The 19009-nt window shown below is 34.6% G+C and overlaps 1 protein-coding gene across 1 annotated transcript; it reads left to right on the top strand.

Moving 5' to 3' along the window:
* Window positions 1-4743: 4743 nt before the first annotated feature.
* LOC124537031 (neuropeptide CCHamide-1 receptor-like) lies at window positions 4744-18705 on the top strand. Its single transcript, XM_047113741.1, has 3 exons — window positions 4744-4925; window positions 14034-14260; window positions 18626-18705. Exons 1-3 carry the CDS (start codon window positions 4750-4752, stop codon window positions 18703-18705), a joined length of 483 nt encoding a protein of 160 aa, XP_046969697.1. The 5' UTR covers window positions 4744-4749.
* The last annotated feature ends 304 nt before the right edge of the window (window positions 18706-19009 follow it).

Here is a 19009-nt window from a genome sequence, read left to right as displayed (position 1 = left end):
GGTCTGGATACTGACCACGACACTTTACTCAACCATGACCGCTTCGTCGTCGCCGGCTGACGGGCGTTCGCCGGGATCCACCGACGAACTCGACCTCGCTACACGACGGGTGAAGCCATCACACGGGATCTGCCACAGGTCTCCGATTGCCAAGGCTCGATCGCCCTCTGGCGTGAAACCCACCCGGATCGAACACCATGGATTGCAATCCACCCAGTGACCCGGCTGTAGTTGAAGTCGGCGTTGCCACCACTGTAGGGGGCCATCGCCCCGACCAGTTACCCCGGGGCCTATACGGGCCTGCGTGGATATCTCATATCATTCGGTACCCCACCTACTTCATTCTGAGCCGAGGTGCGATCTCATATGAGACACCCTCAGGACGAACTTTAAATCCGAGCTCAGCGCTCAACCTCATGGCTGAGGACGGTGCGTGACGTGTGACGTGACGGACGGTGGTCCGGTGACGCTGTAAAGGCCAGTAGAGCCAACAGCAATACTTCACTCAGTAAAAAAAATACTATTCGGCAGATAACGCCCATTACATATTTGACTTTTAAATGCATTCCTGAGATTATTCATGTTTCATGTCAACATGCACCGGCACTATTACCTATGTATTACCTGACTACGTATACTGGATACAAGGTTAACGGTTATCAATGTACGTGACCTTGATTCCGAATAAAGTATTTTTATGCCTTAATCCATTTTCAAGAGAAAATTATGTACATTTATATTAATATTTTAAGATAATGATACTCATGGCTCACGTCGCACGTATTAGGGATTCTGGATGTCTTTTATTTAAGAATCTCATAAATTTCGTCAACATCCCGGGAAATACATTAATTTCGCAAATGTGTAAATCTTTTTTGAGCGTAAGATTTGCGAGTACATTAGCTTGCATTACCGCTGTGATAGCGAATGCTAATGTTTCTTTTGTTTTTTAGAATTAAAGCATCCCGTTTATAATAAATAAGAAAATAGGAATTTACAAAAAAATAAATAGGTGAACTAATTAATTAGTTAATTGTGGGGGTCTTATAAAATATATAATGCTTTTAAAAAAAGTGTTATATATAGCATTATAATAAAAATACGTAAGCATCTCGGGCCGCCTGAAAGAATTGATAATTATTTAAAAAAAAAAAACTGTATTATAAATGAGAGATAATGAACCTGCCTACCACTGTTGTATGCTTAAGAGAAAGGGAAGCGAGCCAGAGGCGTTTCTAATGTGGTGTAGTAAATAAACGAATCCTATAGAATATTTATTATCAGTATTGCATCGGTTCGAAGGCGGGGCGGGTCGCTTTATCATAAATAAGCAAAACGCTTTTTTATCGTCTATATTATTCGATACAAGATTTTATAAATGATAAAAAACCGTGGAGTTAATACCTCTTGACTTCCAATCATATTATTATTAATTTAAATAATTACATTTAACTAACATGACTTTGTATTTTTTAAATGTTAAAAAAGAGTAACTACTGAGTATCTTGCCGGTTCTTCTCGGTAGAATCTACTTTCCGAACCGGTGGCAGCTTCACTTTTTCCTAAATGACTATTTAAAAGTACTTTTAAAAGCCTACTTGAAAAAAGTTTACCAATAATCCATGTGTTGAGATACATTTAGTTTTCGTCGCTTAAATATTTGTACACTTTAATATCGCACGTCCGTTATTTAAATTCTGCTTTTCCACTCGCTGCAACTTAAGCACTCAAATATAAATCAAGTCGTTACACTCGCGACAAAATGCACTGAATATCGTAACATAATCCACATTGATATATGACCCGGCACGAGCTTTTATTCACGCTTATTTACCGACTCATACATACATTTCCTCACATTCCAGTCCGCTTGACTATCACCGCAAATGGATAAAACGATCTACATCGCTATTCATATATCTCTACTGGTTTACGATGCATGCCAAGCAGTTATACTTAGTATGCACTGCAACTATAGGCACAGGGGATATAACATCACAGCTCCCAAGGATCATTTTTCTGGCAGCGCCACTTACCGAACCCAGGTTGTCCAGTGGTTAGAACGTACATCTTAACAGGTCTACAAACCCAGGCAAGAATCCAGCTGAATATTCATGTGCTTAATTTGGTTTTATAATTCATCTTGTGCTCGGCGGTGAAGGAAAACATCATGAGGATGTGTCTAATTTCATTGAAATTCTGCCACATGTGTATTTCACCAACCTGCATTGGAACAGCGTGGTGGAATATGTTCCAAACTTTCTCCTCGAAGGAATGGGAGGCCTTAGCCCAGATGTGGGAAATTGACAGGATGTTGTTGTTGTTGACCACCATTAGGTGAACCATGTGCCCGTCCTACATATTAAATAAAAAGAATGTCATTTGAGTTCGCAATGAGATTTATCCATTATATATTGATATATGACCCGTGATAGTCAATCCTCACAACTATCTGGTCTTATACTAAGACTTATGAAAATCTTTAAAGAGCCTAACAATACTAGTATACAATAGTATAATAAGAAGTATTTTAGAATACTGTTCTGTTGTCTGGAATCCTGGCTACGAAGTACACTCAGACAGAATAGAACGTGTACAGAAACGGTTTCTCTATCACCTTGCTTATATAGATCTCAATGCTAAAAAATATATTTCCTACGACGCTCGCCTAGCTAAGTATAAAATGCAAACACTCAAACATAGAAGAGATGCTGCTGACTTTCTCTTCTTATATAAGCTGTTAAACGGATTCATTGATGCACCAGAGTTACTAGCTAAGATTACCTTCTCAATACCGCGTCAAGGCAGCCGTCTTCAAAATCGTAAAGGTTTTAGCCTACCCGACACCAAATCGAATCTTGGTCAGCATTCACCAATTTACCGTATTAGTTCGCTTGCGAACTGTACTCGTCAAAACTTAGATATCTTTGGTGAGTCCATTTGCTCTATTAAAAGCAAGTTAAACAAATATTTTATGTAGTATTTACACAAGTACGGTTATTCTTTGAGTAACTTAAATTTATTTTAAAGCATGCTAGGTTTACATCTAAAAGACTGCAACAAAAGTATTGTCTCTTATGCTAAGATTTAATTTTGTAAGTTATAGTTGTAAGTCAGTTTTGTAAACTTATATAAATTTATTTATAAATATAAATTACACAAAACTTAAACGGATTATTTGCTTAAACTTTCCTCATGAATCTGTCCGTTCAGCACTTAAAGTCGTTTTGGATATGTCTCGGTATTTCAATAAATTTGTCGACAAATAGACGCGTGTAGACATTGTTTTGTAATATGTTAAGTGATAAACTATAAAATTTTGAGATTGTTTATTTAACAGTTTATTTTGTTTTAAATTTGGTAACATTTTCTTTTCTAAAATTTACATAGAGATATATTATCTTCTATACATATAATAAAATTGGAGTAGCTGTTCATTAAAATATACGCTTCTAGACAGATTTTCAGGGGTCTTTTATTGAAACCCACCACTCCGCTAACCCGCACCACCAAATTGCGTTGGAATAGCGTGGTGAAATATGTTCTAAACCTTTTTTTCAAATGGAGAAGAGGCCTTAACTTAGCTGTAAGAAATTTATAGGCTATTGTTGTTGTTCACTGGAAGATAGATAGGGAGTAACTTAGACTCTTTTATTTTCTAATTATGTCCAAATACTGTTCAGTACCGTGCGCAATCTCGCAGCACTCGCCCTCTCGTCAATCGCTAGCTACCGAAAACATAATATCACAAAAGCTACCTAAAACCTTTTTGTTAAATTGAAATGCGCACGAAGTCGCGGGCATAAGTAGTTCTGAAATAATATTGGACATCACCGTTGCCTACTTTACGTCCAGTGGATAAGCCTTTTGTAATCCCTCGCGAACCATTCGGAATAAGATATGCTTCCGATAAACCATCTCGACTCGACCTAGACTTCAACTTGAAATAAAATTCCGTTGGTTAAATTTTATATTTTAAAATAAAATTTATAAGCATTTCAAAAATTATTCGTGTAATAATCGATGATCTTGTTTGATTTTGAACTAGTACTGGAGTTGTTCTTTAACCTAAGATATTTCTTAAGATTTTTGATAATGATCAAATGATTGAATGAAAATATCACAAAGCCACAGACAGATAGAGAAAGTGCCATCCAACAAATAAAAGTTTTCTGTGATGTACTTTCACAGAAAAGTTTCATTTGTAGAATACGTTAATTTTTTTTTCTGGTGAATACACCAGAAAAAAAAATTAACATATTCTATCTCTTTAGGCATTTGGCAGTATCGCTTATATTTTGAATGTATGAATGAATGAACAGATACATATTATATAATTTAAAAAAAATTATAACTGTCATACCTATGATTATTCTTGATAGTGCTTATGATAAATTTTATGTGTTTTTGTTTATGGCAATCAAGATAGGATTCTAATGATTCCAATCAAGTAACTCGTTTGCCCACATTTTTATACTACACTAATATTAGAAATGTGAAAGTAACTCTGTCTGTCTGTATATTTGTCGCTCTTTCACTACCAAACCGCTCAACTGAATTTGATGAAATTTGGTATGAAACAAATTTAAGCCCTAAGGAAGGACATAGGCTACTTTTTTTGCCTAACACATAACAAACAAACCCATAACATGCGAGTGAAGCCGAGGGCGACAACTAGTAAGGAATAATTATTCTACGTACGTATTCATTAACAACATTTTTTTCTGTTTGTTTCAGTTAATATGCACAATGGATTACAACGATACCTTTAACATTTCTGAACCGTACAAGCCGTACTACGAACGTCCTGAGACGTACATCGTACCTCTGCTGTTTGCTCTGATCTTTATCATCGGAGTGGTAGGAAACGGGACGCTCGTCGCTGTATTTGTACGACATAAGGCTATGAGAAATGTACCTAATACGTAAGTACAAACATTTTACTACTATTTCATTTCAACTTAGCATTAAAATTTCGCAGCCAGAGACTAGTGCAATAAATTTAACAACTTTAAACCTTTGTAGTCGTCCAATGCTTGTATGTTGATACTTAGTTTGTTAGTAGTAACAAATTCACAAAATATAAGCTCATTAACAACTTAAAACGAATGCATACCATACCAATTCATAACGTGAAATTCAAAATATTATCTATTACTAAAACCCTTGCAAGCTCTAATATAGTTAAAGAATAAAGCTACTTACGGTTCGAAATGTAGATTCTCCAGAGCTGATAAGATATCTACCATTTTAATGATGTGTAAATATAAATACAATTATAATATACCCAGTCGTCGATTTAACTACGTCGTATTTCCACACATTTTTAACATCGATATACTTTTTTGTTGTGCTTAGTATACAAACATACCTGGGTTAGTATCACCTCATATTTACTGCCAATGAACAGCACATTGGCAACGTAGCACCAATGTCTTTGGGTGGTATTGATCATTGAAATCGGAAGTCCCACTAAATCGTCCCCTATTAATAGCCACAGCCTGTGTATTTTCCACTGCTGGGCTAAGATCTCCTCTCCTTTTGAGGAAACGGTTAGGATACTCCATCACGTTGCTCCAATGCGTTTTGGTTGATTCAAATGTGGCTAAATTTCGTTCAACCGATATAAGCCGATTTCCACGGCGTTTCCTTTCGCTATCGAGCATGAAATAAATTATAAATACAAATTAAGAAAATGGATAATCAGTATTGTCTGCCTGGTTCTGAACTCGCAATCAACGGTGAAGTACGCTGTTTCCAAACAGTAGACCCACCCCCACCTTATGATTATACATAGTAATAGTAAACAATATTTACGATTCTAAGGTTTAATTAGCTTTTATTAAGACTCATAAAACTTTTATACTTTTTCATTTACCAACAATAAACGTGGTCGTAAATTGCTATTAAAATAATCATGGGGTTGGTTGTTTAAAACGTCTATAGCGTGTTCGGAATTACTGTGAAAATTATTTGTAATTTGTTACGAACTCAATCAGACTAAAGGATCGCATCAACAATTTGTAAGTAACCATTTATTTTTCTGATATACTGAGTAATGAGAGATCATTTGTTTCTTATTATTTTGTTGGTTGATATCGCTTCAATAAAATCAACAACTAACAACAACACCCCATAAATGTCCCACTGAAATGATTAATATTTCCTGCAGTACCAATGTTTATGGATTATAACCACTTACCATCAGATAGATTGCCTTGTAGACTTTCCGGTGAAATGTACATTCCGTATTTAAAAATGAATTTAATTGAATATTTCAAAATGACGGACTCAAAGTTATCTCAAGAGCCTGCTTGAATTAAATATAATGAAATGAAAATTACTGGATATTTTATTTTAATCAAAAATAATAAAAACGAATGAAAATTTATAAATAATTATGTAATCAAAATACGGAAACGTCAGCTAGAATTAGTCTCATTTCCTTTTGTAATAACCCGTTGACACGGCAACGTTTACACTTTCGTTTGAACGACTTTACTTTCGTCCAGTCAAAGCATTCATTAAACTACTCAACCATAAATACATAATGTTCCAAGAGTTCCGTACTCAAAAAGGTCCCTTAAAACTCCGTTTTTAAGCTTATTACATAATTTATCAAACGAAACCGTTTACATTTTAATTTAAAAGTAATATTCAACTATAAATGAAATTAACTTTTCCTCATTTCAAACCGGAAGAATTATTTGAAGTCCACTAATGGCCCAAGAATCCGTATATTTTTTAAGGTACACTGCTGCCTCGTGTTCTGTTGTTCGTGCCCTTTTTTACTTTTAGTTAGGTTTACATTTTTTTCGTAAATAATAAACATCGGTAGATCTTCGCTGAAGTTGGAGCTCGTTGCCTTTTTTGATAGACGTTACGCGTATGATTATTATCGGCTGTCAGATATGTATATTATCATCGTCACTACTTAAACATGAAGAGGCTAAGCTGCCTTATACGTAAACCAAACCGAAAGAGTAAACTTATGAAGTGAATAAGGCTGTTTTCGCTTAAAAAAACGCGTTACACTTTTCCTCCGCATGATGTTTATGTGGGGAATGGGTACTCCGGAGCTGTAGGCGATTGCGCAAACTAATGTGACTTCCCGACGGTAGTGACATGGTGATTTTTTTTAGCGACATAAGAAAATGCCACGTAGTAACTTGGTAGCTGTTTTAATTTTTGTTTAGCTTACCATCACGTTACTAATGGTTGAAGGTGAAAATCCTTAACGAAAATCAGAAGGTGGCTTTAGTAGAAACGCATGTTGACACCATATAAATTCCATTCTAACATAAGATGGAGGTCTACTTATTGACAGGCATCCATATCATTTGAATGTATACATAATGAATAATCGCGCTAGAACGGTTACTATATATTTACTCCTACGATATACTAGCTGTAACCGCGATTTCATGTTTGCCTTCATGTTTGTCATGTAGCCAAAGTTTCTCCTTATTACATCAGCTATCTTAAAATCTTGTCAAAACCGGTCCAGCTATTGCAGAAATTAGCCGCAACAAACAGACCGATAAACAGAAATTGAAAAAAAAAACGTTATTTTGGTATTAGCACCGTAAATACAAACATTTAGTAAACAGCATTTATTTTAATATTACAAACAAACACTCCAAATTATCTATATGTTTTTTTTCATATTATTTGGTTATTTTTTAATATGTTCTCTGTAATTTAGAGAGTAATAATAAATCAGCCTGTCGACCAACAAGGCATGTCATAAATCACCATGTCAAATTTTAATTAGTGTCAACCAGTAATTGGGTGATCCGTGTACAGAGTACTAAATATAAATAAATAAATATTGGCCCACATACATTACTCTGATCCCAATGCTACTTGCATTGGGATCAGAGTAATGTATGCTACAGCACTTGTGCTATGGAAAATCAGAAGTAACGACTGTACCACACACACCCAGACCCAAGAAGACAGAGAAAACTACTGAATTTTCGATATTGACTTTGCCGGATCGAACCCGGGACCTCAGAGTGGCGTACCCATGAAAACCGTTGTAAACTACTCGACCACGGAGGTCATCAACTACTATAACTTGATAGAACATGAATATCAAAATATGATTTCATAATACTTTATTTAATTACAATTTCTTAAATATATGTTTATGTTCAACGAACCCTTCCATAACCTTCTTATGTAAACATGACATTATAATGTATGTAAAATTATATATTTGCGTGCGATACGAACATGAACGTAATAAAATAGTTTCTTTGAGTAATAGCTATACCTTTTTTATGATCGCACTGATTACTAAATTGCACTTTTCAATGACCATACATATTTTACAACCTTCTTTTTTTATGGAATAGGTTGGCGGACGAGCATATGCGCCACCTGATGGTAAGTGGTCACCATCACCCATAGACGATGACGCTGTAAGAAACATTAACTATTCCTAACATCGTCAATGCGCCACCAACCTTGGGAACTAAGATGCTATGTCCCTTGTGCCTGTAGTTACACCGGATCACTCACCCTTCAAACCGGAACACAAAAATACTGCGTATTGTTGCTTAGCGGTATAATAACTAATGAGTGGGTGGTATCTACCCAGGCGGGCTTGCACAAAGCCTTACCACAAAGTAAAAATAATATAAATACGTGTATATCATGACATGGTATAAAAACGTCGCTTACCCCGTCTGTCACTATGTATGCTTAAATCTTTAAATTACGAAACGGATTTTGATGCGGCTTTTTTAATAGATAGAGTGATTCGAGAAAAGGTTTTTGTGTATAATTCATGATCAATAAGTGACAATACTGTCTTATTGGAAATAAATCATCTTAAACCATCTTAAACCAATATAGTAAAGAAACACCGATAGCTTTAGAAGTTTCTAATGTGAAGTTGTAAATACACAAATTCTGTAGAACATTTAGTATCAGCATTGCACCCGTGTGTAGCGGGGTCGGGTCGCTAGTAGTATCTAAACGGCGTAACTACACACATAAACGATTTTCGATTAAATTGGATGTACCGGGTGAAAGGTTATTTTCTAATAATTGGATATTTAGTTAGGCTTAGGACATCGCTTTCAAATGACACTTGTGAATTTATGTCCAAGAGAGAAGCTTACACTAACCCTTTGAGAAAAGTTGAAGCAACTTCTGGTGCTGAATAAGTAAAATAGTTTTTTCCCCATTTACAAAGGTAATAAGTACATATATACAAATACAAAAATCGTTCTTGTTGCTCAAATGGTTTGATATAAGGAAATACATCCCGAGGTTTTGTGTTTAAATCCCAGATAGGAATGAAAAGTGCAAATGTATACAATCCCTTGCCTCGGAAAGCCCATAAAGATCCCAGTCATGTCGATTATGAGGTTGTATTGGATCACACATTTTTGCACTGAAATACGCCCCGTGTATTTGGCTAATAATCCTCGAGATTATCATCCGGGGCCGTAATAATCCCAAAAAAACATTATATGCTTGTCAGGATTTTCAAATATGTTCTTTTGGAGACAAAATCAAAAATCAAAATATACTTTATTTAAGTAGGCATTTACAAGCACTTTTGAATCGTCATTTTACAATCAAGTGAAGCTACCACTGGATCGGAAAGTAGGTTCTACCGAGAAGAACCGGCAATAAACTCAGTAGTTACTCTTTTTCAACCAAAGAAAGATCTTTTGATTTCCAGAAGTATTTGCAAAATAAATATCATAATGACCTCTTGATAAGTAACTCCGGTTTCAGATATTTAATACAGAGATGTAACCTCTCGTCTGTTTCATCGTTTTCGAGAAACCTCTGCAAGTTCTTTGTGTCTTATTTTTTTCAAAACAAATATTTACTAAGCACTGAAAGTGGAATATTAAAATAACATTCTTCCTTCTAAAAGTACCTTAAAGTATCTCGTTTAATAAATATTATTCATAACTTTCCGCAGTTTCTTGTATGTTTATTTTCACTTATGGATAACTAGTGACCCACCCGGAATTCGCACGGGTTAAATACTGATACTAAATATAATAAAAAAAAATTGTTTGTTTTTGACTTCAAAATCAAAAAATCAAAAATTTTCAGTGTTCTTTAGTATATTGTGCATGTATTATACACATAAACCTTCCACTTGAATCAATCTATCTTTTAAAAAAACCAGCATCAAATTTCGCTGCTTAATTTCAAAGATCTTAGCATACATAGGGATATACATACAGTGGTAAGTGACTGTGTTTTTTACTATGTAATGATTATGTCTATCCTAGTAGGTATTTTGGTAGTAGGGCTTTGTGGTTGTCTGTCTGAGTATGTACCACTAATCAAATATTCTGCCGCCAAATAGCAACTTAGTATCGTTATATGACTGTTAGAAGAGTGAGTTAGCCAGTTGAACTACAAACTTAAGCTAAAACTTGTGCATGTAGTTAAACGAACATCGTGGTTCAAATATTAGTGATATGGAGAATATTTCTTATAGTACCAATTTACCAAGTACCTCTATTTAGATCAATAATATGATTTCCTCCTAATCGATGTCCTTTCTGGACAAATCTACATTCTATATAAATCTACTACCAAATCCAATGGACCGTTCCATTGGATTGGTAGAGGTATAATACGACCGAAAAGATCAACGCAGTGTTTTAATGTTCTCCCTGAAAGAATAGTAAAGTAAAGTAAAGTGAAGTAACAGCCTGTAATTTCCCACTGCTGGGATAAGGCCTCGTCTTCCATTAAGGAGAGGGTTTGGAACATATTCCACCACGCTGTTCCAATGCGGGTTGGTGGAATGCACATGTGGCAGTATTTCGATGAAATTAGACACATGCGAGTTTCCTCATTGTTTCCTCGATGTTTTCCTTCACCGCCGAGCACGAGATGAATTATAAACACAAATTAAACACATATATATTATATAGTGGTGCTTGCCTGGGTTTGAACCCGCAATCATCGGTTAAGATGCACGCGTTCTAACCACTGGGCCAGCTCAGTTCTCAGCTGAGATGGCCCTGAAAGAATGAATTTTGCACTTACTTAACTATATACTACTCAGTTATAACCCATTAGACTTACAAGCCTGTCTCATTGCAATATGATAATCTATACTTATATTACAAAGTGGTAAAATTTGCTTGTATGTTAGGGTTAATCTCTGGAAATAATGAGCCACTACAAGTTTCTAGGTAGAAAATACCTATTTATGTACACCCAGACCACGAAAGCCTATTTTCCTACTACACGATATTAACGTTTCAAATCTGATTGATAGATACTTACAAAATCATTAACAGCCTACACAAAGTTGATATAATGAAAATGTAGTAACTACTGCGATACCCTTTAAAACATAGGTCGTTTTGATACTAGACAGTAGGCATGTAAATGCACGGTCATTCTCATATATTTTTTAATTCAATGATTATTTTACTTGCTATTATTTCTCTGTATCAATAAAAAAAAGAATACACGCGGCATTATCTCATAAACAATGAAAATATTTTAAAACAAATTCCAAATCAAAATTGATTTCAGCGAAATTTATGATGAAGTGAAATTTATTTCGGAAATTGCAAAAGTTTTGAATTTCGAATACGTTTGGATACTGTTAATTACAAACAGTGTTTTTAGATAAATTTAACAGATAATTGAAGTCAGAGTATTGGTCAAATATAAAACAATTAACTACGGAATACATTCTTTTAATTTATTAAACAAAAAAGGATATCTGAATACTAACTACTTCTTGCAACTAGTATATGACTAAAAGTCTAACGTTTGTTTCCCAGTATATATACTTGTGTTTTATAATAAACATTGTTCATCATACTTTTAGGATGTTCACGAGTTTAAACAATGATATTCTTCCATATTCATTTATTAGCACTATTTTCACATTCATTTTATCCACTAATCAGTGTTTTACAATACATCTCGTATTTTTAACCGACTTCAAAAAAAGGAGGAGGTTCTCAATTCGTCGGGGCCTTTTATTTTTTTATTTTTTTTATTTTTTATGTATGTTACCGAATTACTCGAAGATGGCTGGGCCGATTTTGACAATTCTTTTTTTGTTTGAAAGGGCATGTTTTACAGGTGGTCCCATTGTCAGGAGATCAGGATCTGATGATGGGATCTTGGAGAAATCGAGGGAACTCCTCAAATTTTATAGGCACACCTATAGTGATTTCGGTTTTATTCAAAGTGCCTTGGTCATATGCTCACGAAAAGTGACATTTGATGAAGTAGAACTGATGATGAAGACCACAACTGGTAATCAGAACCTATTATTAAGTAACTATTTTACGGGTTTAGTTCTATTTCTTTAAGATAGTCGTCAAGCAATTGATGTTAGTAAACATGCCTATGATAAAGTCTAGCTGATGGTGGACTACCAGGAGAACTCCTCAATGATTAACGGTATTGCACCGGGAAAAATGGTATTATCTAATTGGCGATGAGCAGTTAACATTAGGCTATTGTAACTTAGGTAACGCTTAATTTGAGTTGCAGTCCACATCGTATTGAAACGACGTTGAGTTATGTTTAGAGTCGAAAGCCGAAATGTACTGAGTATAATAAAGTGCATGACAAACACTACCAATTGTAATTATAAATAACAAAACAACACTGAAAAGCAGTAAATAAATTTTTATAAATAAAAAAAAAACCGCCTTCAAAAATGAACTAAAAAGAAAAAAATAATCAGTTACATCCATATCCAATTTACGATTTTTTAATCAGCTTTTGAAGTCGGTGCCAATCAATATCGCCAAACATCGCCGCCGCATTATATTTCTTGACATTATTTTTCTTACCGGCCAGTATCAGACAATCGGCCAGTATTAATCATGTAAAATTAAAATATTACATAACAACATATTCTAAAAATAGTTAATCGACATATTATTAACTAAACTATTCTAATAAATTATAGTTATACAATGTGTAACAAAAAATAACTCTAACAATAATTATATTAAATATTACACAATAATCTATATTAATTTTATAAATGTGAAAGTAACTCTGCCCGTCTGTTGCTCTTTCACAACCAAACCGCTGAACCGAATCTGATAAAAATTTTTATGAAGCAAATTTTAACTCCATATTTCTTTGTCTGACACATGACAACCAATACACTTGAACGCGAGAGAAGTCACGGGCGACTACTAGTATTCCATAACCTAACCACTACGAACTATGTACAAAAGCTCGAGGAACTCGCTTTATTAACAGCATATTTTTAATCTCTGAGCAATGTTTATATTAACAGCTATCAGTTTTAGCAAGTTGTAGTATAAACTTTTTATCGTAAACGAATTAATTACAAAACAATATTTTGTGTGAAATTTGTCTTACACTTTTTAAAAATAATAACATGTGGTATTTTAAATGCCATTTCAAATAATAATAAAAAAAGTAAAGTAAAGTAACAGCCTGTAAATATCACACTGATGAGATAAGGCCTCCTCTTCCATTAATTCCAATGCGGGTCTGTGCAATGCACATATGGCAGAATTTCGATGAAATTAGACACATGCAGGTGTCCTCACGATGTTTTCCTTCACCGTCGAGCACGAGATGAATTATAAACACAAATTAAGCACACATATAAATATATATATATATATATATATATATATATATATATATATATATATATATATATATATATATATATATAAAGTTGATATAATGAAAATGTAGTAACTACTGCGATACCCTTTAAAACATAGGTAGCCCAGGCAAGCACCAATATATATATATATATATATATATATATTGGTGCTTGCCTGGGCTTGAACCTGCAATCATCGGTTAAGATGCACGCGTTCTAACCACTGGACCATCTCAGATCTAATTATAACAATATTGCAATGATTTTTCTGACGCATGCCAAGCATATTAATACCATAATATATATAAGGACTACTCAGTATTATTCACATATGTGACATTAAATATACGGCAAATACCCTTTAAAATAAAAAAATTAAAAGAAAGAAATTTATTGAAGCTTTCTCTTTCAGATATATCCTGTCTCTCGCTCTAGCAGACCTTCTGGTCATCATAACTTGCGTACCGTTCACATCAATTGTCTACACCCTCGAATCCTGGCCGTGGGGAGTCACCGTGTGCAGAGTATCTGAAGCCGCTAAGGACGTCAGCATCGGTGTATCCGTCTTCACACTGACCGCCTTGTCAGCTGATCGATACTTTGCGATCGTTGACCCCTTAAGGAAGCTGCATGCTACAGGTGAGTTTAATTTTATTACATACTTTTGAGATCAAATCAAACGAAACCAAACCAAATCAATTTTATTCAAGTAAACTTCACAATGAAGCGTGTTTGAATCGTCGATAATTAAATACTACCACCGTTTCGGAAAGCAACCTTTAGCGAGAAGAAACTCTCATAGTTGCTCTTTTCATTAATGTATTATTTTAATGAATAATAAGATTTATATATTAAGTAATCGTGTATCGATATTTGAAAAGCTGATTAGTAAAGATTAAGTATGTTTTTTACACTTTATTACATATTTATAAATACTTCTACGTATTATATATATGGAGTACATAAATTAAGATAATAAGTAGTGACACTGGTATGTTTTTCAAAGACATTATTCTTTACATAAAATCATAGTTAAGTAAATAACCGTCCGATAGGAAGTTATCACCTTCTCCCCCTCCTTCTAAGGACATTAGAGCTGTGAGACATATTATCCATCATACATTGCCAGTGCGTCAACAACCTCAAAAACTAAGATGTTTTATCCCTTACGACTTTAGTGCAGTCTGTCAGCCTGTCTCACAAATTCGAATAGTAAAAGGAGTAACTTTTTTCATTCCCATAGTTAACAATACACATTAATCAAGTCGTGACAAGTTTATTCACAGTCTTTAATATTTCTATGCTTTTGTTGCATTGAAAGAAGTTTCACGTTACAAATTGCGAATTCCATTACTAACTTCTGTATTTTAACGTGTTACTATGTGACATGTCTTTCAAACTGTTTGAAATTAAATACTCAAACACGTGTCGCGTCAGTAATGAACGTTTAATCAACATAAAGACACAATGACTCAACTTGTCTAGACATTGGTCTTTTTAAAAAAGAATATTTTATTAATACAAATGAATTTTAACAAAATAATTATTAGATAGAAACTCGGCAATTGTTCCGCGATCCAAATCGAACTGCCCTTTGTTAATAGAATATGAGTGACAGTAAATTAAAAGTTGTTTAATCACTGCTTAATTAACTAATCCTATAATTGAAGGGGTGTAACAGGACGACTTGGATCATTCGCAATATAATATAAAAATATTGACGCTCTAGAGATGTGACGTTAAAAGAAATGCTACGATGAATGGCTGGAAGAACAACAAAATCTAGTTTGAACCAGTTACGCATAACAACTATGATTTCAAAGACTGCTACCAAAAAATTTTGAAATATTTCGAGGAAACTGCTCGTCATCAATAATTATAATGATTTCATCAAACAGCGACAAGCGGATTGTCGCGGTGGTTATACATCAGCCTGCTTAGAACAACATAGTTTAGAATATATATATGTAGGTGTTCCATGAAATGTATTGATTATTTTATATTTCAAAATATTCGTCGATTTTTTTGTAAATGTTTTTTTATATTTATTGACTGTTTTAAATTGTATGACAGACCGTTCAACATTGTTGGTATAAGGTATTATAAGGTCTGCCTACTCTAAGTATTACAAAAACAACAACAACAACAGCCTGTAAATTTGCTGGGTTAATGCCTCCGCTCTCTTTGAGTAGAAGGTTTGGAACATATTCCGCAACACTGTTTCAATGCGGGTTGGTGGAATGCACATGCGGCAGAATTTTTATGAAATTAAACACATGCAGGTTTCCTCACGATGTTTTTCTTCACCATGGAGCACGAGATGAATAAACACAAAATAAGCACATGAATATTTAGTGGTTTTTGCCTGGGTTAAAACCCTCAATCATCGGTTAAGATGCACGCATTCTAACCACTGGGCCATCTTGGCTCTAAGTAAAGCCGTGAGTATTATTACGCCAAATAAATAACTTGGAAAAGTTGGGTGTGGTGGACAAAGTGGAAAGGTGATAACCACCTCAGCCGAGATCCGTAACCGACAATGATTATTATGAGCCTCACAAAACTAATTACGTTAAGGGAAACTGAAACCAGAACGGAATGAAGATTTTCAAAGACACGACCTTCATTGACGAAAATAACAATCATGCACAAAAAAACAAAGATTATAAAAACGTTTCGATCTCAATTAAGCAAATTGTTATACGTAATGGAGTAAAACGCTCACAGATTTTAAATTTGCTTTACGTTTACATTTATTATAATGAATAATTTATTCAACGTGATTTGGCAACAAAACATCCAACATCATGCGATGTTTGTCACCCATTCGGGATTGGACGTCTGCAAAGATTAATTTAAAAAGAAAAACCTTTACTTAAATATATACTAATATTTTTACGTGAGCAGAAATAAAATTCGAAATATGAAATGTGAAGTGAAATAAACAAAATATTATGAATATGCATTAGGTAAAGACACATTTTTTATATTTTTTATAAATGTTGGACAACATCACATAAATCACTCCCAATGTAAGTAGCTAAAGCACTTGTGGAAAATCAGAAGTAACGGCTGTACAACAAACACCCAGACCCATAGAAAACTAAAGAAGATTTTCAACATCGACTCGGCCGGGAATCGAACCCGGAACTTCGGAGTGGAGATGTACACACAACTCGACCACGAAGGTCGTTTTTATAGCATTTACCTCTGTAACGTGCTTAATATTTACATCTACGGTAAAGTCAAGGAATAAAATTACAGACCAAAATAAATCACGAAAAGCTTTTAGTATATACCTCGAGTAAGCTGACATTTTTAAAATATTTATTATATTTGACACTCTCTGAAAACTTCACTGATATTATAAAGAGAGAAAAGTCTTTGTGCTTTGGATTGATTCAAAAAAAGTTGAGATCATTTTCTCATAACATTTTTCACTTAAACACATATTATAAATATAGCCTGTGATCTCAAGATGTAAACATTTATTTATATTAGTCATATTTAATAATATTTATGAGGTTAGTTTTTGCTAGAAAGTAGTCTGGGTTTCAAATTTATTTCATCAGAGGTTCCATCAAATTCCATTTAGTGTTTTGACCGTAGAAGAGCAACAATCATAGAGATACTTTATAAAATTAGTATGCATTTAATCTGTCAATTCGATAACACTTTTATAAAAGGAGTCTTTATACTTTCCAAAGTTTCAATTCCTAATGGAAAATAATTTGTGCAAACCCTATCTGAGTTCAATGATTTATCAATTGTTCTTTCACCAATAATTTTTAATTCGACATTTAAATTTAAAACTAAGCGAATGTTAGTAAAGTAAAGTAAAGTAACAGCCTGTAATTTTCCCACTGCTGAGATAAGGCCTCCTCTTCCATTAAGGAGAGGGTTTTGGAACATATTCTACCACGCTGTTCCAATGCGGATTGGTAGAATGCACATGTGGCAGACTTTCGATGAAATTAGACACATGCAGGTTTCCTCACGATGTTTTCCTTCACCGCCGAGCACGAGATGAATTATAAAGACAAATTAAGCACATGAATCAGCGGTGCTTGCCTGGGTTTGAACCCGCAATCATCGGTTAAGATGCACGCCTTCTAACCACTGAGCCATCTCAGCTCTGTTACCAGTATATTAATACAACTGCTATTGCTTGTTAAAATAGGGTTAACGATCTGTTACTTAGTATCATTCGTTCAAATGAATTTAAATTGAAATTGTTTTCTTTGTAATTACATTTAAAGCAGAGATGAATAGCACGAGGATTATTGTCGGGGAATGTGGATTCAAATCCGTTTGAACACGACAGAGTTAGCAGATTCTGGATATATGTTTTAATTCATCTTGTGTTCGATGCTTGAGAAACACCGTTAACCCGTTAGATCAGCGGAGTAGAATAATCTCGAAACCGTTCCTAAATAGTAAGGGACTTACATACTTTTCTAAGATCTTTAGTTATAGTATTTTTTTACAAATATACAAAATGAGACAACATCAACACTTACATGAGACAATATCAGATACATTACTCTGATCTCAATGTAAGTAGCTGAAGCACTTGTGTTATGGAAAATCAGAAGTAAGGACGGTATCACAAACACCCAGACCCAAAAGAACATAGAAAACTAATGATAATCTACATGGACTCGGCCGGCAATCGAACCCGGGACTTCGGAGTGGCGTACTCATACAATCCGGTGTACACACCACTCGACCACGGAGGTCGTCAAAAATCCATAACAAGTGTTTTTAACACATCAAATAATTTGAAAAATTAATTCCTAACTGACTACAGCTGATTACTCAACAATTCGCCATTACATTATAAAGCGTTCAGACCAATTTCGATCACTGCTGTCGATATTAAGGGACGCCATTTGCTGTGGAACGACAAATTATAAGGCACAAGTGTGTACGCAAACACGTGTGAGGTCTTTATTCGGATAATTCGACACCGAGTTTATGTGCGTCTGTGTGCGTACGACTCAGAACGAGACGCGAAAGCGTACATGCTACAAGCTTTCAGTCTCCAAGCTGTGACTGAGAATTTTTCAAGTGATACGTTTTGATTCGGACTCGAGGTTTGACCCATAACCCATGTGTTTGCAGCCTTATATCTAGCCACTAAACCAGCGATAGAGCTGTAGGTATAAATATCCACAAGTAAAACATAGTTAGCCAGGGTTTTCCATTAATTCTAATATACCAATACTAGTAGTCGCCCTCGGCTTCGCTCGCGTTTTAGGGCTTTGGTTCACATGTGTTAGGCAAAAAAATATAGTATGTCCTTTCTTCGAGTTCAAGCTTGCTTCATACCAAATTTCATCAAAAGTGGTTCAGCGGTTCGGTCGTGAAAGAGCGACAGATAGATAG

Source organism: Vanessa cardui, chromosome 17, assembly GCF_905220365.1.
Source record: "Vanessa cardui chromosome 17, ilVanCard2.1, whole genome shotgun sequence".
In the NCBI taxonomy this organism is placed as follows: domain Eukaryota; kingdom Metazoa; phylum Arthropoda; class Insecta; order Lepidoptera; family Nymphalidae; genus Vanessa; species Vanessa cardui.
This window is presented reverse-complemented; position numbering and strand designations above follow the sequence as displayed.